At 49.8% G+C, this 25,787-nt stretch overlaps 1 protein-coding gene across 4 annotated transcripts in view; it reads left to right on the top strand.

Moving 5' to 3' along the window:
* The first annotated feature begins 10,264 nt into the window (after positions 1-10,264).
* Positions 10,265-25,787, top strand: part of LOC118086696 (protein jagged-1) — a 41,382-nt gene continuing 25,859 nt past the window's right edge. For 3 of the 4 annotated variants that reach the window (XM_060275568.2, XM_088672697.1, XM_088672696.1), the window contains exons 1-2: positions 10,278-10,562; positions 14,943-15,245. In XM_060275568.2, coding sequence (XP_060131551.2) covers positions 10,491-10,562; positions 14,943-15,245 — 375 coding nt within the window. In that variant the 5' untranslated portion in view covers positions 10,278-10,490. Of the gene's footprint in view, positions 10,563-14,942; positions 15,246-25,787 lie in introns of all 4 variants that reach the window. The other variant, XM_035118633.3, reaches the window with a different exon arrangement.

Below are 25,787 nucleotides of genomic sequence, written 5' to 3'. Positions count from 1 at the left end.
CCACTGTGGGAAACCCGCAGGCAGGATCTGAGCTCAAGAGCCCTCTTCCCTCCTGTGGTTTCCAGCAACTGGGATTCAGAAGCAATACTGCATTGGACCGTGGAGGGCAGAGCATAGCCATTGTTACTGGCAGCTATGGACAGACTTTATCTTCCATAAATTTGCCCAATCCTCTTTTAAAACCATCCGAGTTGGTGGCCATCACTGCAAGAGGGAGTTCCGTAGGCTAATCTTTATCTTCTTCACTAAAAGTCAGCATGGGTTTCTGAAAAATAAGTCATGTCAGACTAATCTGATCTCATTTTTTGACAGAATTACGAGCCTGGTAGATGAAGGGAACACTGTGGGTGTAGCCTATCTTGATTTCAGCAAGGCCTTTGACAAGGTGCCCCATGATATTCTTATAAAGAAGGTGGCAAAATGCGGGCTAGACAATGCTACCATTCAGTGGATTTGTAACTGGCTGACTGACCGAACCCAAAGGGTGCTCATCAATGGCTCCTCCTCATCCTGGAGAGTAGTGACTAGTGGGGTGCCACAGGGTTCTGTCTTGGGCCCAGTCTTATTCAACATCTTCATCAATGACTTGGATGATGGGCTTGAGGGCATCCTGAGTAAGTTTGCAGATGACACCAAATTGGGAGGGGTGGCTAATACCCCAGAGGACAGGATCACACTTCAAAATGACCTTAACAGATTAGACAACTGGGCCAAAGCAAACAAGATTAATTTTAACAAGGAGAAATGTAAAGTACTACACTTGGGCAAAAAAAAATGAAAGGCACAAATATAGGATGGGAGATACCTGGCTTGAGAGCAGTACATGTGAAAAGGATCTAGGAGTCTTCGTGGACCACAAACCTGACATGAGTCAACAGTGTGACGCAGCAGCAAAAAAGCCAATGCAATTCTGGGCTGCATCAATAGGAGTATAGCATCTAGATGGAAGTAATAGTACCACTGTATTCTGCTCTGGTCAGACCTCACCTGGAGTACTGTGTCCAGTTCTGGGCACCACAGTTCAAGGATACTGACAAGCTGGAACGTGTCCAGAAGAGGGCAACCAAAATGGTCAAAGGCCTGAAAACGATGCCTTATGAGGAACGGCTTAGGGAGCTGGGTATGTTTAGCCTGGAGAAGAGAAGGTTAAGGGGTGATATGATAGCCATGTTCAAATATATAAAAGGATGTCATATAGAGGAGGGAGAAAGATTGTTTTCTGCTGCTCCAGAGAAGCGGACAAGGTGCAATGGATTCAAACTACAAGAAAGAAGATTCCACCTAAACATTAGGAAGAACTTCCTGATAGTAAGAGCTGTTTGGCAGTGGAATTTGCTGCCAAGGAGTGTGGTGGAGTCTCCTTATTTGGAGGTCTTTAAGCAGAGGCTTGACAGGCATATGTCAAGAATGCTTTGATGGTGTTTCCTGCTTGGCAGGGGGTTGGACTGGATGGCCCTTGTGGTCTCTTCCAACTCTATGATTCTATGATTCTTGGTTGTTTTATTTATATCCTGCCTTATATCCCCCAGAACTGGGACTTACGTAGTGTTAGGACTCATCCCTGGGGCATGCTACAGGTGATTCTAATTTTTGATACCCCCCCCCCTTAAAAAATGTAGCGGTATAAGAAATGAAATGAATCGTCGTCATCATTAGGGCTTTAGAAAACGAGTGATGTGTTCATGGCGAGTTCCAGCACCTCATTTTTCCAGAAAACAAACCAAACAACAACAACAATTTATTATTTATACCCCACCCATCTGGCTGGGTTTCCCCAGCCACTCTGGGTGGCTTCCAGTAGAATATTAAAATACAATAATCTATTAAACATTAAAAGCTTGCCTAAACAGGGCTGTCCTTCAGATGTCTTCTAAAAGTCTGGTAGTTGTTTTTCTCTTTGACATCTGATGGGAGGGCGTTCTACAGGGCGGGTGCCACTACCGAGAAGGCCCTCTGCCTGGTTCCTTGTAACTTGGCTTCTTGCAACGAGGGAACCGCCAGAAGACGCTCCTTCAGGTATACTGGACCGAGGCCATTTAGGGCTTTAAAGATCAGCACCAACACTCTGAATTGTGCTCGGAAACGTACTGGGAGCCAATGTAGGTCTTTCAGGTGTTATGTGGTCTCGGTGGCCGCTCTTAGTCACCAGTCTAGCTGCCGCATTCTAGATTAGTTGTAGTTTCAACAACAACAACAACAACAACAACAAGAACAACAACAACATTTCCTTCCTCAGCTGTAAACCAGTTTCCCCCAGGGCAGAGATGATCCTGCTTCATGCCAGCTCAGGGGGTGGTTCAGAGCAACTGCATCACAGGGGGTTGGACTAGATGACCCTTGGGGGTCCCTCTCAATTCTACAATTGTCTGCAGGATGCATTTCTCTGACCAATGCTAGCTTGTAATCTCTCTCACACACACCCCCTGCAACCCCCCCCCCAAAAAAAACACCCCAAACTCCTCTAGGCTTAGAACACAGACTGGTGGGGAAGGTTGTTTTCTGCATGGAATGCACTGTGCTGCTGTTTTAAGGCAGTACAAGCCCTGCTTGCTGGTGAGCTGATGGTTAATTCCTTTTGGGGGGGGGGGCTTGAGAAAGGCCTGACCCTTGGCTGCAGCCAGTGGGGGCTTTTCTTTTTCCCAGCATTAAAGCCCATTGACTCCTTTCTGCCGGCTGCCCCCTCCTTCTCCAAGAGAACAAAAGAGGTTTTGTGGGAATCTGCAGTGGGTGGCTTCTGCTAATGCCTTAAACAAACAGACGAGGGGGCAGAGTATCCATTTTGGAGGGGGGGGAGCTGAGTGGGGTCGGGGCTTATCTTCCCCTCTTGGCTCATTTGCTACCCCACTCTTTTGGGGGTGGGGGGATTGACGGTGGAGCAGAGTTTCATTCTCCTAGCCCAGCTCAAAGGACAGAAGAATTGGAAAACAAAGGAAATGTGATAGATTCTTCCATCATTTCCTAACTGAGGTGTCTGAGGAGCCCCCCCAAGTGGAAGCTCTCCTTCACTTTCCTAAAGCAGGCGTTTCTGTCATAAGCGAAAGGCATTCTGTATGAGAAACAATTTTCCTGCAGTTTCTATGAATTTTTTTTATAATTTGTTTTCCCTCGGGAGAAGGCCACTCTGTATCCCTTAAATGTCCCTTTCCTCTCTCTCTCTCTCTCTCTCTCTCTCTCTCTCTCTCTCTCTCTCTCTCTCTCTCTCTCTCTCTGTGTGTGTGTGTGTGAGAGAGAGAGAGAGAGAGAGAGAGAGAGAGAGAGAGATGTTGCTTTTCCTTGGGAGAAAGGCACTCTGTGTATACCCAGGGGACATTAGGCATAGTTTTGGAATATTTAGATTGTTTTCTGCTGCTCCAGAGAAGCGGACATGGAGCAATGGATTCAAACTACAAGAAAGAAGATTCCACCTAAACATTTGGAAGAACTTCCTGACAGTAAGAGTTGTTTGGCAGTGGAATTTGCTGCCAAGGAGTGTGGTGGAGTCTCCTTATTTGGAGGTCTTTAAGCAGAGGCTTGACAGGCATATGTCAAGAATGCTTTGATGGTGTTTCCTGCTTGGCAAGGGGGTTGGACTGGATGGCCCTTGTGGTCTCTTCCAACTCTATGATTCTATGATTCTAAGATGCAGAAGCTGAGGAGCTGCATTCAGTTTACAGGATCTGGACTTCTTCCCTGAAGAGATCCCTGCAGTGCCAACTGGCTGGGAATTGAGCACCCTGGCCTGATTCTCTCCCCCCCCCCTTTCATTCTTGGATCACATGAAGATTTAAGAAGCCCTTTCAGAGAGCTAGAGATGTTTTTTATCCTGGGAAGCAGGGGGAAGGCTAGAGGCTTTTCATCAACTAATTTTTCTCTATGAGTGATCCAAGAGGGCATGCTTCTACATGACACTAGAAGCACATTTTGAAGAACTTTTTTATGTGCAGGAAACTTTTTTTAAAAAGCACCTTTGACCTCCTCCGAGCATCTGACGTCCAAGAAACGTACCCCATCTTGCATCCAGGTTCTCAGGAGCAGCTTCCTTAAGCCTCCTTTTATATTTAAAATCCCAGAGGCCATCTGGTGTAGCAACTTCTAAGATGTTAGTTACCTCCCCTTCACTGTAAGATCCCAGAGCAGGTTACAACAATGTTAAAAAACATCTAGATTAAGATCAGGTGAAACCATTTCCAACCAGAAAAATAGGGTGGGTCCTATAATTTTTATTATTACGATTCCTCTAATAACTTTTGTTGTAGGATATGCTCAAGCAGTGATCCTGATGTCAAAGAGAATGTCCCTATTTTTGGAGGAAAGTTGGAGGGTATGCATATTTGGCGGAAGCTGATCTTACAGACCCTCTAAGTGTCCCTATTTTCCAGGGGCATTCCCATATTTACAGAAGCTGTCCCAGTTTCTGATTTGATCCCGAAATGTTCCGTTTTTCTCTTCAGGACATCCCGATTTTCATCAGAGAATTGTTGGAGTAGAAGACATCTGAAGGCAACCCTGTGTAGGGAAGTGGGGTGGGTTTTTTTTTTAAAAAAAAAGGTTTAGTGTTTTATTGTGCTTTTGAGGTTGAATCCTGACAAGACAGAAGTTCTGTTCTTGGGGGACAGGGCACGGGCTGGTGTGGAGGACTCCCTGGTCCTGAATGGGGTAACTGTGCCCCTGAAGGACTAGGTGCACAGCCTGGGAGTCATTTTTGGACTCACAGCTGTCCATGGAGGCGCAGGTTAATTCTGTATCCAGGGCAGCTGTCTACCAGCTCCATCTGGTACGCAGGCTGAGACCCTACCTGCCCACAGACTGTCTCGCCAGAGTGGTGCATGCTCTAGTTATCTCCCGCTTGGACTATTGCGATGCGCTCTACGTGGGCTACCTTTGAAGGTGACCAGGAAACTAGAACTAATCCAGAATGCGGCAACTAGACTGGTGACTGGGAGCAGCCGCCGAGACCACACAACACTGGTCCTGAAAGACCTACATTGGCTCGCAGTATGTTTCTGAGCACAATTCAAAGCGTTGGTGCTGACCTTGAAAGCCCTAAACGGCCTCAGAGGCCCAGTATACCTGAAGGAGCGTCTCAATCCCCATTGTTCAGCCAAGACACTGAGGTCCAGCGTCGAGGGCCTTCTGCCCATCTTGAATGCCCAAGAGGGTCTGTAGGGAATGAGGCAGTTTTTCAGACATTTGGGACCTAAGTCATTTGGGGCTTTCGACACCAATGCTACTCTGCTGCAAAACAAACACCAGCATCTTGTTGCACTAACCGATTCATTTGACACATACAAAATGCCGCAGTGCACCTGTAACTGGAAAACCAGACGCCTTCATTTGCCCCGCCTGTAACGAAACATGTCTTTCCTGCATCAGTCTCTACAGCCACAACAGGCGCTGTGAGTGACTCTCCGACGGTTTGACTTCATAACCTGGTTGCGCAGTCCTCCATTGTCCCCCCAAGTCAGACAAATGCCCACAAAAGTATTGGTGGACTAGGGAGCACTCATGAGACGTATGAAAAGTTTCTGCCACAACCGATCTCTTAGCCTTTAAGGAGCTGTTAGACTCAGTTGTCTTTCCATTCAAAATGCAAGCACAGTGCGGGAACCGGTTTAAATATCAAATTCTTGCTGTGCTGGAAACAATTCCTAGTCCCCCCCCCCCCGCAATAGGTGGGTGTCTTTACCGTAGGTAAGCAGAAGGGGGAGACTGCATCCTGTTTCTGACTTAAATAGACAGCTGAGGGAAGTTTGCAGTGATGCTCTTGCCCAGGGGTACAACAAAAACTGAAATAATGGGCTAATGCTGCCAATTTCTTCAAAAGTCCAATACAAAACAAGCAGCACGCAAGGGCACAAGATTCAATCAAGTATTATTAGTACAAAAAGAAAACAATAAGAGAACCATATACAAGTGCTGACACAGAAGCCAAAATCAAACGTCAAGCAGATAGCATATACAAATAAATACTGAAAGGCAAACCAGTCTTTATGGTCTTTGAGGCTATATAGAGGTCAGCAAAGTGTCAGCTGGGTTTCGACCTGCTGCCACTTTGCTGACCGCTATATAGCCTCAAAGACGTTTGGTTTTGGCTTCTGTGTCAGCACTTGTACATGGTTCTCTTATTGTTTTCTTTTTGTACTAATAATACTTGATTGAAACTTGATTGAATCTTGTGCCCTTGCCCAGGGGTAGGCAACCTAAGGCCTGTGGGCCGGATGCGGCCCAATCGCCTTCTCAATCCAGCCCACGGACGGTCTGGGAATCAGTGGGTTTTTCCGTGAGTAGAATGTGTCCTTTTATTTAAAATGCATCTCTGGGTTATTTGTGGGGCCTGCCTGGTGTTTTTACATGAGTAGAATGTGTGTTTTTATTTAAAATGCATTTGTGGGTTATTTGTGGGGCATAGGAATTTGTTCATTATTTCCCCCCCCAAAATATATTCCAGCCCACCACATGGTCTGAGGGACGGTTGACCGGCCCACGGCTGAAAAAGGTTGCTGGCCATGGGATCAAAAGGTTGCTGACCAAAAGGTTGTCTTGCCCATGGGATACCTGTGGGCAGTATGTCAAAGATCAGTAAGGAATGCACAGAGATACAGAAATGCACTTTATTGAGGCCACGGATTGCTGCCAATGAAGTGTGCAAGGTTGTGAGAAGCACAGAGCTCTTCATCAAGGGGAATTACCCGGGAGGCACCGGGAGTTTCATTTTAAAGAAGCAGTGTTGTGCGGTGGTTAGAGTGTCAGTAGGACCTGGAAGAAACCAGGGTTCATTCCCCACTTGACCATGAAACTCACTGGGTGTGACTTTGGAGGCCAGTCACTGCCTCTAAGCCTACCTTGCAGGGTTGTTGTTTGGGGCTTAAATGAAGAGCGGGGAGAAGCTTGTATGTCACACTGAGTTATTTGGGGAAAAAGGTGAGCTATTAATGCAAATAAATGGGACGGAAGGTTCGAAAGTGGATTAAAAGAACAATGATACCCCTGACTGGCGTGAATTAGGTGAGATGCAGAAATGGCGTTTCACAACCAGGATACGAAAAGCCAGCCTCTCCTTGCCCTTTGTGTTCTCCCACGCTTTCAACAATCAAAATCGCAAAGGTCTTTTGACTTGGGTAGCTTTGTGAAATGCCTGATGCTTTCATGGCAACATATAAATAAGAAAGGCACAGAGCAACAACCGCTGTGCGCAGATTCATACACAGATAGATAAGGAGGTCAGTCAGCCCAAGATTAATTGCTTAATGAATTAGTTTATGCTAAGACTTTGTCATTCCTGCAAGCAGATAAAATCGAGACTTAAACGGAAACAAAAGCAAAGCACGCCAGCAAACAGGGTGCAAGTTGGCAGCCCATATATTTAAAGGTATATCTTAATATGTGTTGTCTTCAGTTGATGGCATTTGCTGCCATGAATGATATTTTCAGTGTCTGTGTGGCTAAAGCAAATTCCATAGCTCTCACTGTTTTTTTTCTCCATTGGACAGAAGGCAAAGTCCTTGGAATTGTCCAAGCGACCCGGCAACGGCCGGATTAATTTCTTCCCGGATATGCTGGAGGTATATCGGATAAAGGGAGTCCAAAATGATCCTATGCCCATATTCCTGTTAACAGGACCAATTAAACATGCAGTATGCTGCGGGATGGGGAGAGAAAGGGTTGAGTTTTAAATAGGGTTGCCAATTTTCCAACCAGCACCTGTGGCTGTGCCTTTTATGGCAGTATCTGCATCTGCAGAAATAAGGGGATGAGGCTTGTTTAGGCATGGACAGAAACAAACATTTCCTCATGCCAACTGCTGCCAACAAAGAGGTAAGAACAGGGCCCACTGTCAAAGCTGGCAACCCCATTTAAAATCTTCTTTTCTTCTTCTTTTGTATTTTGGGGCTGACCCATCTTGGCGGAGAGCTTCAGAAAAGGGCAACCAAAGTAATGAAGGGGGGTGGAGAGACTCCCCGGCGCAGAAACTTTGCAGAATTCGGGATTTTTTTAGTTCAGGCAAGGTTCCCCAAACTTGGGTCTCCAGCTGTTTTTGGACTACATCTCCCACCATCCCTGGTCCTGCTAGCTAGGGATGACGGGGGTTGTAGTCCAACAACAGACGGAGACCCAAGTTCGGGGAACCTTGGTTTTTTAGAGAAAAGGCGAGTAGGTGGAAACATGGTTGACATTTATTAACTCATGCCTGGCACGGACAAATTGGATAGAGAAGAGTTTTTCTCCCTCACTCCTAGTAGAACTCGTGGGCATCTAATGAAGCTGAATGCTAAAAGATTCAGGACGGACAAAAGAAAGTCCTTCTTCACACAGTGTAGGTTAACCGATGGAACTCACTGCCACAGGAATCGGGAATGGCCACCAAATGAGATGGCTTTAAAAGAAGATGAGCAAATTCATGTCAGTGATCACTAGCCATGATGTTCTGCCTCGTCACTGGAAACCACAGGAGAGGAGAGGGTTCAAATCCTGCATGCAGGTTTCCCATTCAGGGCAGTCAATTGACTACTGTGAGAAGAGGATGCTGTTCTTATGTTCCTCAGAGCAAGTAAGCCACACCTTGAGCCTTCTCAGCTGGCGGCTGCCTCACCAACTGCTTGAAGACCCCCAGCCAGGGAGACTGCCATGAAACACCACTGTCTAGGATAAAAGCAAATGATCCAAGCTAGGTGTTTCTCCCTTTAATCACACGCCATTTAACAAAGAGGAGAGTGGCCAGTTTTGTGGCTCCGTCATATTCACACACACACACATTAATTGAAAGAGCTTTGTCTTCCTTCCAGGATCTCACAAAAGCTGCGGTCTTGAGGTTTTGGCCAACACAGCCCCTTAGTCCACCGGGGAGCTCTTTCCATGAGTCAAAATACGGCAAGTGCAGCCTTCCAGATGTTGAAGCTGCCACTCCCCTCATCCACCCTGGACCTTGGCCAGCTGCAGCCCCCGTTTCCCTGCTCCCTTCCACCCAGGTGGAGCCAACTGGGTCCCTTTGGACCTTGCTGGACACCCGCCAGCCCTGACCACTGGCCCTGCTGACTGCTGCAGGGGCTGATGGGAATGTGGGGTCTTGCAACAGCCAGTTGGACTGGCCTAGCTGAAGAGTCTGTAACGGGAAGCGCTCATAGCTGCCAAGTTATCCCTTTTTTTAAGGGAAATTCCCTTATGCTGAATAGGCTTCCTCGTGAGAAAAGGGAAAACTTGGCAGCTATGGAAGCGCTTCTTGGGTCCCCAGCTGGCTGTTGCTGGACTACAATTCCCATCATCCCTGACCGCTGGTCATGCTGGCTAGCGATGATGGGAGTCGCAGTCTAACAACAGCCAGAGACGCACAGTGGTGAAGCCCTGGAAGGGGCTGGGACCACCCAACAGAATGCGGCAGAAGGACCCCTGATTGATCCCACTATTGATGGTCCAGTGGGTAGAGCAGGAGACTCTTAATCTCATGGCCGTGGGTTCAAGCCTCCCGTTTGGCAAAATAGTCTTGCATTGCCGGGGGGGGGTGCGCTAGATGACGCTTGGGTCCCTTCCAAACATGGGCGTAACCATGATTTACGTTGCCGGGGGAGGGGGACAGGATCTATGTTGGGGAGGGCTGAACCGAGCTATCTGCTACGCGTTTGGTCGGTTATTTAAGTATTTTTATTTATTCACTTGATTTTTTTGGGGGGGGGGAAGGCAGCTGCCCTCCTTCCCCCTTGGAGCTTCCAACTCTCCAAATGGATGTTTCAATGACTTGGCAGAAGGCAGCCATCCACCCTCTGCGCACCTACTCAAACGGACCCTTTCTTCTTAACCACGAGGACTAGCGCCTTAGCTTTTCCTTTTGCAGGAAAGGGAAGCAGCTCTGTGGGAAGCGCGTCTGCCGGGCACGCGAGAAACCCCAATCCCTGATCAAGCCATGTGCGCGCAGGGCTGGGGTCGTCCCTCGCCTGAAACCCCAGAGAGGAGCTGCCGCTGCTGCCGGCCCGTGCAGGCACCCAGGGGCTCGCTGCTGTGCTGCCGGTCCGAGTCCGCGCGCTCCATCCCTCGCCAGGAGGAGGAGACGCAGCGTTCCTCCGGCTGACGCGCCCTGGGCGCAATGAACCCCGCGTACCGCGGAGGAACCGGCTGCTCGTCCTGGCCGGTCCCGGTGCCGACCCCTCCCTGCCCCGGAGGGTCGGGAAACGATGCTGCTTCTGCCGCCGCGGCCGCCGCCCCCTTGGCAGGGGCGGAGGGCCAGGGAAAGTGGCCGGGCGACGAGGCTCCACCCCGGCGCGCGTGATGTCAGGCGGCCCTGCCCAGCACAGCCGGGCGTCCTCGGCAGCAGCAACAGCAGCAGCAACAGCGACGGCTCTGGCTCTGGCTCCCGATCCGAACCGTAGCTGCGCTCCCGGGAGGTTGGGCACCCGTCGGCGGCGTGGCCTGGGCAGCGAGTCCTGGATGCCCCGCGCTGGGCGACCGGCCAGGGGCTCCCATTGCCGGGGCGCCGCGGCCGAGGGGCAGGGGGCTGTCCGCCGCCCACCGCCGCCAGCACAATGAGACGGCGGAGGACCCCTGGCGACGTGCTGTGCACCCTCTTCTTCCTCCTCTGCTACGCGAGGCCCCAGGTGAGACCCCCACTTCTCGGACGCCCACCCACCCACACCCTTTTGCTGGGGGGCCCTGGAGGTGCCCGCGCGGGGCACTCAGGCATGCCTCTCCAAAGGCTCCCTCCAACACTTGCGGGTGGGGTGGGTGCTTGAAATGGGTGCACCAACCCCACGCTGGAAGAGACAGGTGCCAACTTTGCCCAGGCATGCCCAGCCTCTGTTTACCCCAAGTTGCGAACTGCAGGTTTGGATAGTTAGGGGTGCCTAGCATTCTCTCTGGGGTGGCATTTGAAGAGAGGCACCATGGCACCTGGGCTCTTTGGCTGGGTGTGGGCACCACTGAGCATGAGGCTCGTTGAGGGCTGCTTTGCACCCATTTCCAGGCTCTCAGCCGCCTCTGGGTGCCACTTTGCCCCTGGCAACCTCCGAGAACCCTTTGCGCTCTCGTCTCTGTGCATCGCACCCTGTCCAGAGAGAGAACTCAGTCCGGACGGCGCAATCCCTTTGAGAGCTAGGCGTGGTGTCTTGCCTGGCCAGCCACAAGGCGAGGAGCATCAATGCGCCATGTGGAGAGCATGTCTGCATCTCCGGGTTGAGAGGGGCGGGCAGGGGATGTTTTTTTCAAGAGGGGGGTAAACAGACTGGGGGAGAGATCTGTGATCATAGTGGGTGCTGCCTTGCCTGAGTTGACATGCCACCATCTTTGGGGCATCGGGTGACACACTGACTGACTGCAGGGAGTAAGCGCCGGCGAAGGCAACATGCGCTGGATCGTTCTCTTGGTTTGCTTGGTTTGCTTGATATACCGGTTGAGCGACAACTTTCTGCCTCCCCCTCCAAAAAAAAGGCCGAGATTTGTAGTTTGACGAGGCGGCTAGACTGCTCTCTTATGAGAGATTTTCCCAGACCCCCCCCCCTTCCCATCACAGAACTATAGTTCCCCTAGTTCCCGGTCCTGGAGGAGGAGGAAGGAACCTGGTTAAACTGGTTAGGTGTGGGTGCATCTCTTTGGTGTTGAACCAGCCTCATCCCCCGGGGTAGCTCTGGCACTGTATCAACCCCTGCTGTACTGGGCTTCCGTTTGCAGCTGGGGCAGCTCTTTTGTTTGCAGGATCCTAGAGGGTCCTATCTGTCGTCTCGTCACCCCCCTCGTTCACTTCCAAGGAACCTTTCCAGATGAAGCTCCCGCGACCTCCCTGTATTTCCCCGCCGCCACCAACCAGGGGTGAGAAGAGGGCATGCGATCTTAATTCGGTTCCACTGCAAAAGCTGCTGCTGCTGTGCTGTGTGGCAGTTTGGCAGCTGCTGTGCCCCACCCCAGAATCAGCTGCATCTCTGGACTGGGAGGGAAGCAGTCACCCCATCCCAGAGGCACCTTTGCGTCAAGCTCACCCCACGACTGACAGCATCTCAGAAGTCAGAGCGGGTGAGGGACGCTCGGGAGGCACAGCTTGGCCGAGCCTTTTCAGGCTGTGAGGTTTGGGCGCCATTAAGAGGCAGATCTGAGAGCCCCGATCCTTTGATCGGGTCTTCTGTAGAAGCTGCATGGAAAGCGGACCGTGTGGGAGCCCCTAATATCATCTGCGGAACGCCCTCCCACCAGATGTCAAAGAGAAAAACAACTACCAGACGTTTGGAAGACATCTGAAGGGAGCCCTGTTTAGGGAAGCTTTTAATGTTTAATAGATTATTGTATTTTAATATTCTATTGGAAGCCGCCCAGAGTCGCTGGGGAAACCCAGCCAGATGGGCGGGGTATAAATAATAAATTATTATTATTATTATCATCATCATCATCATCATCTGGGGGGCCCATAGTTGGATCAGGACAAAGGGCTGTCTGGTCCAACATCCAAACTTAGTTGGTCTTTAAGGTGCTGCTGGAAGGAATTTTTTTATTTAGTCCAACATCCTATGGCCAACCAGATTTTGTTTCATAGAACAGTAGAGTTGAAAGGGTTCCCCGGGGGTCATCTATTCCAACCCCCTGCAATGCAGGAATATTTTGCCCAACATGGGGCTTGAACCAACAACCCAGAGATTAAGAGTCTCTCCCAACTGAGTTATCCCAGGCTGTTCTTTTTCTACCCTTCCTCTCCTCCAAGGAACTTAATGTGGCATGCATGGTTCAGCCCCCTCCTCAGTTCATCTCTGCAACAACCCTGTGAGGTAGGCTTGGCTGAGAGGCAGTGACTGGCCCAAGGCCAGCCAGTGGGTTTCCTGTCGCTAAGCGGGAATTTGAACCCAGGTCTCCCAGGGTTCAACACTCTAACCACTGCACCCCACTGTCTCCCTGGGTCCACCTCCCGTTGTGCAAGATCACTTGCGTGCCTCCTGTTTCATTTCAGCGGAATGGGAACTTCCCGGTGGATTGGGTCCCGTGGTGCTTGGCAAGGAGGCAGGGCGCTCAGTGGATTTCGCACCTCAGGCACCTGCTCCTGGCTCGGGTTTGATTTCCTTGTTCAGACATGAAACAAAAGGCTGGCAGAGTTGGTGCGTCCGTGTGTGTGTTTTCGAGAAAAGCTTCCTTTCTTGCGGCTGCAAGAGGCTGCAGAGTCCTGTGGGGAGCTGGCAAGGGCCGGGTGGGCTGGACCAGGTGGGTGGGTGGGCGGGCAGCAGCCTCCCCCCCCCCCCGGCCGCTGGTGGTATTTGGCAGCCCTGTGCCACTGTCAGGGTTCCGCTTCTGGCAGGCGCAAAGAGCAAAATGAGGAGCCTCCCTCCCCGCAGGAGAGGGGGGCAGAGGTGAAATCCTGCCTGCTGCGATTCCAGTAACGCCCAGCATTACTGGAAGATGGATTTCCTCACTGGGGAAGGCGGGGAATGGATCCGGCCTCCCCAGCTAGGAGCGGGGAAGGAGGTGGGGGACATTTCGGCCCCCTTTCCCCCCTGGCCCCCAGCGGGCACCCCTCTCCCTTCCTACCAAAAGGCATGAATTCTTAGCAGCCGTTTCGTAAGTGGGGATCTGGGGGTTGGCCATTAAATTCTGGGGGCTCTTGCCCCTTCCTGAGTAGAAATCATGCCCCGAGACCTGGTTACCTTGGCCTGGGATCAGGGCCCACCCAACCTCAAGGACCTGCTTTGACCTCGCAGTGTGACATGCACAATAATGGGAAAGGTGCCTCTGGGCATAAGCAGAGTTTGTTTCCCTATCCACAGCCCAAGATGTGCACCTGGCATTCCCAGGTAGCAGTCTGAGAGTGGGATTTCTGTGCTCCTTTTTTTTAGTGGGTTCCCCTGAGCATGTGCAGATGTTCCTTTGCCCAGGGAACAGGCCACAGGGGCAGGCTTGGAAATTTCTACCTTGTGTGAGGTTTGTGACACTGTGAATGGAACACCTGGGCGGGCTTCTCTCTAGCAAAGGAGCACCTCTCTGCACATGCTCTGGGACCATAGCTGTTTGGGTGGCTGTGCATAAGGAAATGCACTCCACATATGCTCAGAGGCACCATTTCCATGAAATATTGCATTGCAGGAGTTGGACTACTATACATTTCTGTGAATCTATGAAACAGGTTCTGGGGCCAGGCTCTGATTCACAGCCAGCCCTGATCCTGAGCCAGGATAGCCACATCTAGAGGCATAATTTCTGCTTTGTGTGTGTGCGTGCATGTGAAAATCCCCAAGAAGGCCATACAACTTGGGATGTGGGTGGGGAAGGGGGAGAACGGCAGCACCTTTCAAAACATGAAAACGAAAAATATTTTTCCTGCCTGTGAACACCCAGAGGCATTTGGCCGTGCTGCTGTTGGGAGCTTCAGAACTCTGGATGCAGCACAGATCTTTTGGGTCTGAAATCGCTGAAATCTGAAATCGCTGTCAGACCAGCAGGAGATTCGGATGCCGGTTTTTGGTTTGATTTAAAACCAGAGTTTAGCATTGGCTGAGCAATGGACAGTATGGGGTGAAATTTGGTTTTACTCCCAGATACACAGTGCTGATTTTTTTGTACTTCAATTTTTTTATTGTATTGATTGATTTGATTTACTTCAATAAAATCTCTTCTTTTTTTTAATGACAAGTGTGCCTCTTTCATAAGAACGCAGGGAGAGTTTGTTGGATCAGGCCAATGGCCCTTTAAGCCCAGCATCCTGTTCTCACAGGGGCCAAGCAGATGCCTGTGGGAAACCAGCCACCAGGATTCGAACACAAGAGCCCTCTCTCCTCCCCCCTCCTGCGGTTTCCAGCGACAGGCCTTCAGAAGCGTTGTTGCCTCCAACCTTGAAGGTGGAGCACAGCTATTCTGGCTAGTAGCCCTCAATAGGTGTCTGGATGGATTTGTCTACAACCCTCTTTCAAAGCTGCCCAAATTGGGGGCTGTCGCTTCCTCGAGTCCTGCAGCAGCGAGTTCCGCAGTTCAACCACCCCAATCTCTCCTCTCTGTCTGCTCTGCCCCTCCAGGTCTCCGAGGCGGCAGGGACCTTCGAGCTGCAGATCCGCTTTGCCCGCAACGAGAAAGGGGTGCTGGCTGACGGGCGGTGCTGCCGCAGTGGCCTGGATCCGCCGTGCCCCGTGGCGCAGCAATGCCACACCTTCTTCCGGGTCTGCCTCAAGGAATACCAGCTGCGGGCTCTCCCCGGGGGGCCCTGCGTGCTGGGTGCCGCCACCACACCCGTCCTAGGGGGCAATGTCTTCTCTACCGGTCACCAGAAGAGGAGCGACCACACCGGCAGGGTGGTGATCCCGTTTGACTTTGCCTGGCCGGTAAGGTGGACTCGGGTTCCTTCTCTTGGTGGGTGGGTGGCAGGTGTGGGAGGGGGCCACTCGGAGGGGAGCTTGCGAATTCCTCGGGAAATAAGCGCCGGAGCTCAAGAAAGCTGGCAGCTCCAGCCCTGGCTCAGTGGTGATGGGGGAAATGGCATTCTGCACATGCTCAGGGGCTCGCTTCACCTCGCTAGGGTGCCAGATCTCCAGGCCTGACCTGAAGGCTGCCTGCTCCCCCTTCCAGGTGGGCGAGAGTGGCTTTAATTTAAATAGTGCTGCACTGTTTTCACTATTTATATTTTAACAGAAATGTTTAAATTCTGATTTTGCTATTTTAACAGAAATGTTTAAATTCTATTTTGCTTCGACTCAGACCAACACGGCTACCTACCTGTAACTAAATTCTGATTGTAGTTCAATTGCTTTTCAACTATTGCCTTCTGTATGTAGTTAGCCTTCTGTGTTTTGTTGTTTTGATTTGTATGAGCCGCCTTGAGTCTGGGGAAAAAGGCGGGATATAAATAAATAAATATAATAATAATATTTTTTTAAAAAAAAATTAAGAAGGCTGTACATGCAGTTTGCAAGCTTCAGGCTAGCAGGAGCTGGCTGCAAATTAGATGCTCTGAGAAATGTTCCCCCCTCTGCTCCCTTCTCCCAATTAACTTCCGTCTCCAGGGTCTACCTTGTGACATCACTAGGACCTCCCATCGTGACATCACCAGGGGGCTGCCCCCAGGTCTCAGTTTTGGGCCCTGAAATCTGAAGCCCAGTTCCCTGTCATTCTCCTCACTAGGTAGCATTCCCCTTCCGGAGTTGAGAATGGAACCATTTTTCCTTGCCAGACTGGGAAGGGGCACAAACTCATTCCAGGCACTGAGCCCTCACCTCCGCTCTGACTTCACAACCTAAAGCATAGAAAGAGGTGCAGACAAAGAGAGAAATGCCTCGATTAACTGAAGCCGGTGTGCAAGCTTTAACGTTTCACAGAACGCTTTGGCACATTGCATCAGGGATGGCGCAGAGCTCGGTGAAACCCAGAAGCTTGCATACTCTCCCCTCCCCCTGCTGCCTAAGTCTATCCAATTGCAAACCATTTCCTTTCACCCCACAAATAATCTCCCTTTGAAGTGTGGCGATATTTTGTAGGGTGGGGTGGTGGTGTTAACCTCTGAAACCGGAGCCAGTTTCTTTTGCTAGCGTGGGACCCAGGTGCTCTTGGCGAGGGGCCGAGGGGGAGGGAACAGGAGAGAGCCAGATGGACTTTGTTTAGACTCTCTTTTCCCCTGGGGGAACTGAGGCAGATGCAATAGCTCACTTGGCCAATCAGCTGGGCAAGGCAGCTCCTGTACAAACTGTCTGCCTAGTGATTTATTGATTTCCGGAGCTTTTATCCGGCTGCCTTCCATGCCAAAGACACAGAGATAGGTGTGTGTGCACGCCATTTCCTCATTCTAATTAATTAGGTCTCCGATTATATTAGCCCAGTGGGAAATGGGGGGAAGATTCTGAGCAGAGGGAACCCCGTTTCTTGCCCTTCACCCCCAAATGCCTGCAGGAGGTGGGAAAGGATCGGGTTGGTCCTAGGATCGGGACTCCTGTGCCTTTTGAGATTATATGTTGGAAGGGGGAATTCTGCCATGTGCACCTTCTCCCCTCACGGAAACGCAGGGCGGAGGAAAGTTGCTTCCTGGCCAAGTTCTCTTTCCAAGCTGTTCTTAACAGCATAAGAACCTGCAAAGACCTGGATGTGGCAACCCTTGTTTTCAAAGTCAAGAGCTGCAGACGGTTGCTAGGGGAGCGGGGGGGGGGAATGCCTTCTTCGCTCCCCACCCACCCGCTCTCCCTTTCAGATTCTGTCTTGAAAGGGTAAAAATGCTGGGCGTGGATCTGCTCCTAACCTGCAGCGATCTTTGCTCTCTGCCTCTACCAGATCCAGATCTGGTGTGGGGTGTGGTCCTGCTTGTTTTCTAAAAAGTGGGTTGACGCTCAGGCCTGGCCTGCCTGATAGGGAAGAGACGCTCTGCACGTGTTCAGAGGTACTCTTCTCTATATTAGTAGCAGTTGAAGTATCCCGTGGTGGGGAGCTGCTATTTGAAACAGGTCCCGGGGCCAAGGAAACCCCAGCACATTGTGGCTCAAGTGACGGGCTGGGTGGGGGTCAGGACAGATTTCCCAGGGTTTATGGGTGCGGCTGCTTCTGTTGGCATCCCCTCTCTCTCTCGAGAATCAAATGTAACCCATAATAACTTGTTTTGGGGGGACAGGATCTGCTAGACGTGCCTTTTACTTGTATCAATGTGTTTGCTTGCTTAGGTTTTCATTAATTCTGTTCATTGTAATTGATTTCTGCTGTGCTTGCAAGTTGCTTCAAGACATTTTTATGAGCAAAGCAACTAATTATTATTATTATTATTATTAATAATAATAATAATAATTTGATGTTTGCAAATGGGTGCCCTCGCAGTCCTCTTTTACCAAGAGGATTCCTGCATTGCAGGGGGTTGGACTAGATGATTCTTGGGGTCCCTTCCAACTCGTATGATTCTACAAAGAGGATGCTAGCCACCTGCAGCTCTTAAAAGCCCTGGTATTAAAAAACAAAGCATGCGTTGATTTTCTCTGAATATTCCGAGGCCTCTTCTATTTATTTATTCACACCGAAACGTCCCTTAATGTCATCCAAATTGGGGAAAAGATCTCCTCCCCGATGAATGAGAAGAGAGCGTTTTCTTTCGCTCCTTTTAAACTGATGAAAAGTGTTCTTTTCAAGTGCCTGGGTCGAAACTTTACAGCCGGCGTCCAGCACACCCAACTGATGCTTTTGGGTGGTGCGATCTCTGTTTGGACAGGCTGGCCTGCCGCTTCTGTTTTGTTCCTTTAAAAAGGTCCACCTAGATTTGGAAAGACAGCAAGAGCGAGGACAGCCCAGCCGTTCCTCTCCTCCGGCCCTGGGAAAGGTCACAGAGCACCGATGACCTTTGACTCTCTATGGGGCCCGCCCCTATGCCTTTCCCCCGCCGCAAGAGCACAGCAGCTAAGTGGGTGGGATACTTTGGCTCTGGGTTAAAAAGTTCCGCTGGCTTGTATATATGCCTGGCCACTCCATCCATCTGCCTCTCAATTTCCCTTCTCCCAGCGGAGGGCGGAAATCACTTTGGAAATACCTGTCTGGGGTCAGGGCTGTGCCAAAGGTTTGCTGGCACAAGCAAGGCTGGCGCCAGAATCTGGCATCCTCGGGCATTTGTTGTTGGAGACCTCGCACTCTGTGCCCTGGCGGTTCCTTTAGCTTTCCTGGTCTCCCCACCAGCGAGCAGTGCCGGGAATCCCAAACCTCTAGCTGCCATTTTAATTTCCCAGAATGCCCTGGACTTAGCCACATTCTACCCACCCCCTCTACCCACCGCCACCAGGTAGGTGTGCCAAGGCCCATGGACAAAAAACATCAAGGGAGTAGCCCTAATCCTGTGGCACAATGGGTTAGTTGTGTTAACCAGAAGGTTGGTGATTCGAGTCCACCCAGGGATGGCTGTGGGCAGGAATCCTGCATTGCAGGGGGTTGGCCTAGATGACTTTTGAGGTCCCTTCCAACTCACATGATTCTACTTCAGTTGAGACAAAGCACCCTTAAACTTTGAGCCGGTCCTGAGGACGAACGCAGGCAAGTTCTGCGGCGCCGCTTGCGAAAAGAAGGACATGCTTCTTGTAGATTTCACTTCTCAAGCCGAAAGCCAAATTCTACCATCTGTGCTTTGTATTAATTTACTCTGCAAATGTTGGTCTTCCACCAGGGTGGCCACTTAACACATTGCCGAAAAGAGATGTGTATTTTATTTTTTTTATTTTTTTAAAAAAAGGCTAAAAGAGATTTGCATAATTTTTATGCATAGCGGAAAATTTAGAAATACTGCAATTTATAAACAGAAATGCAAGCAGCCTGGGTGTCCTTTTGGCCTGCTGTCCTAGATTAGGGTTCCTCCTCCTCCTCCTCTTCCTCCTCCTCCTCCTTCCCTGTGAAGTAGGTTAGACTGGGAGATGGAGATTGGCCTGAGCTTCATGGCTAAGTGGGGGATTCGAACCCTGCTAACTCTAACCATTGCAGCGACAACCTTTGGAAGAGAGGACTGTCTTTGCAAAAATGGTTGCCCTAAGAGGGTCATGGTTCTTGGCTCAAGGAGATATGCAGAAAAATTGTTGTCCTCCAATAGGTCATCAACGGCTCAAAGCATACCAGGGCAGCTGGAAGGTGCATGAGGAACAGCGCAATGCCTTAGCGTTCATGCACACGCCATGGGGGCTGCCCCAGATGACCCTTGGGGTTCAACTCTAGAATTCTGCAACTGGTGCTTGAGACACAATGCAGTCTCTTCCCACAGCACAGAGTTAAACTTTGGAACTCGCTGCCACCAGAGCCAGCAATAGCCACCAAGTTGGATGGCTTTAAAAGAGAGCATTGGGCAAATTCAATAAGGGAGAAGGCTTTCAGTGGCTGTGCTCTCAAGGAGGGAGGCAGTAATCCTGTGTTTGAGTCCTTATTTTTGGTTTCCCAGGTGAGCCATTGGCCCGATCTGGTAGGGCATTTGCTTAAGGCTGCAATCCTATGCCCACTTACCTGAGCATTAGTCCCATGGCAATTGAAGAGACCTACTTTTGTTTTTTTTAATCGTTTTTATTAAATTTTCCATTTTAACAATCCAATCCAATCACATCAAATGTTCCACATTATACATATACATATCAAATAGTCCAAATATTCTGTCGGATTATAATTTTGGGGGGACTCCCCATGCTTCGAAACTTCGGAGGGCTCTAATCAACATCATAACCCTACTGCATTTCAAATCACCTGAAAATTCTTATTTCTCTTCTGTTGTCGTCCTTCCTTCATTCACAGTCTCTGAGTTACCGTATTCCCACAAGTGAGTTAGAACAGACAACAATATAGTTCTGTGTGGATTTTATGTCCTTGGTTCCCTTGAAGAGACCTACTTTTGAGTAAGGATGCGTAAGGTTGTGTCGCTCATCATTAAAGCTTTTCTCCAGGTGGGGAATGGAGAGGCACGTGAGCCATCTCAGACGAAAGCCCTCACAATTACATATCCCCCAACCTTTCTCTGAAGAAAATAGGGACATCGTATTCCGTACCTTCCAACATTTCTCCAGTGAATATAGAGACATCTCCTTCCAACATTTCTCTGGTGAGAATAGGGACGACCTAAGAAAAAGCAGGACATTCCAGGATCAAATCAGAAACCCAGATGGCTTTTTTAAATCCGGGACTGTCCCCGGAAAATAGGGACACTTGGAGGGTCTGTAATCACCCCCTCAACAAGCCAGGGATCCTCATAATCCCCCTTTCCCCCCCCCCAGAAACCCCCCCCCCCAGAATTCTTTGCAGGAATCTGCAATAGTTAAAGTGGTATCAAAGCAATATTTGTTCATGGTGCTGCGTTGTGACTCTGACTCAGAGCCAAGCCTGTAAGCTCAGTGTGGTGAGGATCTCCTAGGCACGTGCAGAGTGCTGCATCCTTGGGCTTGAATAACCCCCCACGCCTGCCCACAGCCTCTGAAGGGTCGCATTTCAGAACTGGAAATGAGCTTGCTAAATGCGATGCAAGATCTCTATGTGCAGCGGAAAGGTGAGCCTATAATGTGGCCGTTTTTGATATTCTCTCTCTCTCTCTCTCTCTCTCTCTCTCTCTCTCTCTCTCTCTCTCTCTCTCTCTCTCTCTCTCTCTCTCTCTCTCCCAGGGGATTTCCAGCGCTGGGAGGGCAAAGAAGGGTTGGGATTCCTCCGCCTCCCTCCCTCCCTCCCTCCCCCTGCCAGCTCTTTGTGTTATTCTGCCCATCCCTCTGGGGTGGGGGGAGGGCAGAGAAGAGGAGCGAGATCTGGAGATAAATAACTTAATTAAAGTCTCTCTCCTTAATTGATGCAAAGTCACTTTCCTCCCCTCCTCCCCAGATGACGGCTTAACTCTTCACAGCGCTCTGGATGTGCCATGCAAGGCTTTGCAGGTGGAGATGGGGCAAATCTCGGGGCCTGGGTCTTCTGTGGGTCAAACCCAGATCCTCCCGTGAATGTTTTTAAGGCAGAACTGTGGGGACTGGTTGGCCCTGCTAGTTGTTTCCTCTAAGCCAGGAGATTTAGCTGAGGTTTCTTGAAGGCAGAAGAAAAATATTGTGTGCCTCCCTTCCAAGTTTAAGGACTAGCAACTTTAAAAAATATACATTTATTGATTTTTTCAAAACAAAACACCACTTTACAGACTTCCTGCCCCACCCGCCTTCCACGGTTTTCATATTTGCCCTTAAATGCTGCATATTTCATATATAATATTCAATACATCCATCCTAACCTATTTATTTTACTAATTAGAAGGACTAGAAACTTGATTCAGATTTGAGAGCCAAGACAAACAGGATGATAAGTTTCAATAGATTCCTGATACTCCATTCTGGCAAGGCTGCAGTAAAGCAGACCAGAAGAAGACCATGTTCATATTATAGATTTAAAGCGCTTTAATACCAGTCTAGACAGCTGTGACTCCCCCACCAAACCCCTGGGAGTTGTCGTTTGTTTAGGGTGCTGAGTTATTAGGACACTCCCCCCCACACACCCTGTTCCCCTCCCAGAGCTACAGTTCCCAGGGTTCCCTGTGAAAGAGGGGTTGGCGGTTAAACCACTCTGGGAATGTTAGTTCTGGGAGGGGAATCAGGGGGCCTCCGGACAACTCTCAGCATCCTTATATATTTTTTCCTAATATTTTGTTGGGAGCGTCCCAGAGTGGCTGGGGGAAGCCTATTCAGATGGGTGGCAATAAATAATGAAATCATCAACAACGTCAGGGCTTTTTTTCAGCCGGAACTCAGTTCCATCAGCTCTCAGGTGTTATAAGTGAAGCGATTTTGGCATCTCTTTTTTTTCTAGAAAAACAGCACTGATGATGATGATGATGATGATGATGATGATGATTATTATTATTATTAAACTACAGCTCACAGAATCCTTTGGGGGAAACCAAACTGTTTAGAGTGGTATCAGAGTGCTTTATATGTACATTGCAAATGTGGCTTAGCACTGAGGGGGCAGATTTAATTTAAGATTAAAACCTTTATTTCATAACATGCACACAGAACATTAGAAAATGTTGTGACTCCCAGCACCTGGTGTGCAGAGAGCCATTTACAGAGGAGGTAGGACAAGCCGTGGATAGCCTTATCCTCTGCGAATTTCCCTGATCCTCTTTCAAAGCTACCCAAGGCCATCACTGCCTCCTGTGGGAGGGAGTTCCGTAGTTTAACCTTGAGTTTCAGGAAATCACAACCTTGTGGCTCGGAAAACCTCCCTGCTGCTTTCTGCCAGCTCAGCGGGGAGGTTGGCTCAGACCCCAGTCCTCCCAACAGCCCCAGTGAAAAGAAGCAGAAAGAGTTTAGAGAACAGGCGAGGGGGGTGGAAGTTTATAAAACCAGGCAGGACAGAGGAAAGCTTTTCTCCGTCTCTCGCAACACTGGAACTGGTGGACGTCCAACGAGGCGGAGATACAAGAAAGGACTTCTTCATGCAGCGCATAGACTGTGGAACTCCCTTCCACTGGAGGCTGCCAAGCCACCAGCTTGGATGGCTTTAAAAGAGGGCTGGATGAGAAGCCTCTGATGGCTTCTAGCCACGATGGCTCTGCCCTGCCTCCACAGTCAGAGGCATCAATGCTTCTGAATCTCCGTTGCTGGAAACCACAGGAGGGGAGAGGGACCTCGAGTTCGAATCCTGGTTGCTGGTTTCCAACAAGCTGGTGTGAGAACAGGATTCTGGACTAAATGGGCCATTGGCTCTTCTTATATTCTAAGAGTCCAATACCCCAAAATTTCCTCTGATTTAAAAAAGGGACATCCTATTCCATAATAATAATAATGATATTTTTATTATTTATACCCCGCCCATCTGACTGGGTGGCCCTAGCCATTCTGGACCACTTCCAACATATATAAAGCACAATAAAACATTCCCTATACAGGGCTGCCTTCAAATGTCTTCTAAAGGTTGTATAGCTACTTATCTCCTTGGCTCGAGGGTCGCATATCTCCATACCCTCCAACATGTCTCTGATGGAAATAGGGACATCCTAAGGAAAAGCGGGACATTCCGGGATCAAATCAGAAACTGGGGTGGCTTCCGTAAATTCAGGAGTGTCCCTGGAAAATAGGGACCCTTGGAGAGCGGGGAGGTAGACCTACGGATTTTATGGGACCACAACTTTCAGCATCTCTGACCATTGGCTTGGCTGGCAGGCAACAAAAACGCCTGGGGTGGTTTTTGTGACCTGCTCTGTCAGGTCCCAGGCCAGCAAGCTGAAACCTAACCAACTGGCTCACAGCCTGAGGCCAACAGCTGGGTCTTGGGGTTCGTCATTCTACTCAACACACACAAACAAACGCACACTCGCTCCCAAGGATTCCAGTAAGCCGGAGCCGAGACTGTGCTGAGTACTGAAAAGTTCTAATTGCATTTAATAAATAGGAATGCATTCATTTAAATGGATCGTACGAAGGTATGCATTTAAATATTCAAATGCTTCGTAAGATAATAAATAAAGGGGAGCAGCCGAGCCATCTGCAAACGTGGCGTTTTGCAAAGAACGAGAAAGCAGGTGCAGGGAACGACACAGAGAAAATGGGGTAAAATAGTGGAATAATAATAATAATAATAATTTATACCAGGGGTAGGCAACCTAAGGCCCGGGGGCCGGACGCGGCCCAATCGCCTCCTCAATCCGGCCCATGGACGGTCCGGGAATCAGCGTGTTTTTACATGAGTAGAATGTGTCCTTTTATTTAAAATGCATCTCTGGGTTATTTATGAGGCATAGGAATTCGTTCATTTTCTGCCCAAAATATAGTCTGGCCCACCACATGGTCTGAAGGAAAGTGGACCGGTCCATGGCTGAAAAAGGTTGCTGACCCCTGATTTATACCCTACGCATCTGACTGGGTTGCTCCAGGCATTCAGGGCAGCTTCCAACATAATTAGAAAAACACAACACCAAGCATTACAAACTTCTCAATACAAGGCTGCCTTCAAATGTCTTTGGAAAGTCAGGTTATTGCAGTTACCTGCATTTAAACTTACGGTGCAATCCTACTCAGAAGTACGTCCCATTGGCTTCAGTGGAGCTGCCACCTGAACAGGTGGGGTTGGGGTTGTAGAGGATGAGGACTTATAGAATCATAGAATTGTAGAGTTGGAAGGGACCCCAAGGGCCATCTAGTCCAACCCCCTGCAATGCAGGAATCTCAACTAAAGCATCCATGACAGATGGCCGTCCAACCTCTGCTTAGAAACTTCCAAGGAGTGCATTGTGCAATGTTTCCAAGATCAGAGACAGGCTTCTTTGAAGTACCAGTTTCTGGGGAACAAGCTCAGAGCGGGTTGCCCTCACAACAACCCTGTGAGGCAGGCTGCCGGTGTTCCCCTTCCACAGACGGCAGAACTGAGGCTCTGACTTTCCCAAGTTCACAGGGCCTCCCCGGAGCAGAAAAGAGTACCGTACTTTTCCGTCAATAAGACGCCCCCGTGTATAAGACTACCCCTATTTTGGGGGACTCCAATTTATGAAAAGGGGGAGGGAGATGAAACAGTTGTTGAGCTTCTTTTAGGGGGGAGTGCCCAAAATTGCTCACCCACACGCATTGCTACATCTGTCTCCTGTCTGTCCCATCGCCGGCAGAGTTGTTGAGCTTTTTGGGGGGTGGAATTGCCAAAAATCGCTCACCTGCCGATCCTGCCACAGCCGCCAATCGACCGCGCTATTGCCACAGAGACAGCCAATTGCAAACAGTCCTTCGCAGACCCTCCAATCACCTGCCCTGTTGCCACAGAACATCTCCTGCTCACGGCTGCAACCAAACACCCAACTCCTCCCCCCCCCATGCGCTACCCATGTATAAGACGGGGGCAAATATGAAAACGAATTTTTAAAGAAAACACCCTAGTCTTATACACGGGAAAATACGGTAGCTCGTTCCTGGCTGCTCTCCCCCATGCTTTTTAATATCTATATGAAGCCGCTGGGAGAGATCATCAGGGGGTTTGGGCTGGGTGTTCATCAGTATGCAGATGACACCCAGCTCTACCTCTCTTTTAAATCAGAACCAGTGAAGGCGGTGAAGGTCCTGTGTGAGTGGCTGGAGGCGGTTGGAGGATGGATGGCGGCTAACGGATTGAGGCTGAATCCTGACAAGACAGAAGTACTGTTTTTGGGGGGGGGAGTGGGTGGGCTGGTGTGGAGAACTCCCTGGTCCTGAATGGGGTAACTGTGCCCCTGAAGGACCAGGTGCGCAGCCTGGGAGTCATTTTGGACTCACAGCTGTCCATGGAGGCACAGGTCAATTCTGTGTCCAGGGCAGCTGTCTACCAGCTCCATCTGGTACGCAGGCTGAGACCCTACCTGCCCACGGACTGTCTCGCCAGAGTGGTGCATGCTCTGGTTATCTCCCGCTTGGACTACTGCAATGCGCTCTACGTGGGGCTACCTTTGAAGGTGACCC

Source organism: Zootoca vivipara, chromosome 6, assembly GCF_965207765.1.
Source record: "Zootoca vivipara chromosome 6, rZooViv2.hap1.1, whole genome shotgun sequence".
Taxonomy (NCBI): Eukaryota; Metazoa; Chordata; class Lepidosauria; order Squamata; family Lacertidae; genus Zootoca; species Zootoca vivipara.
This window is presented reverse-complemented; position numbering and strand designations above follow the sequence as displayed.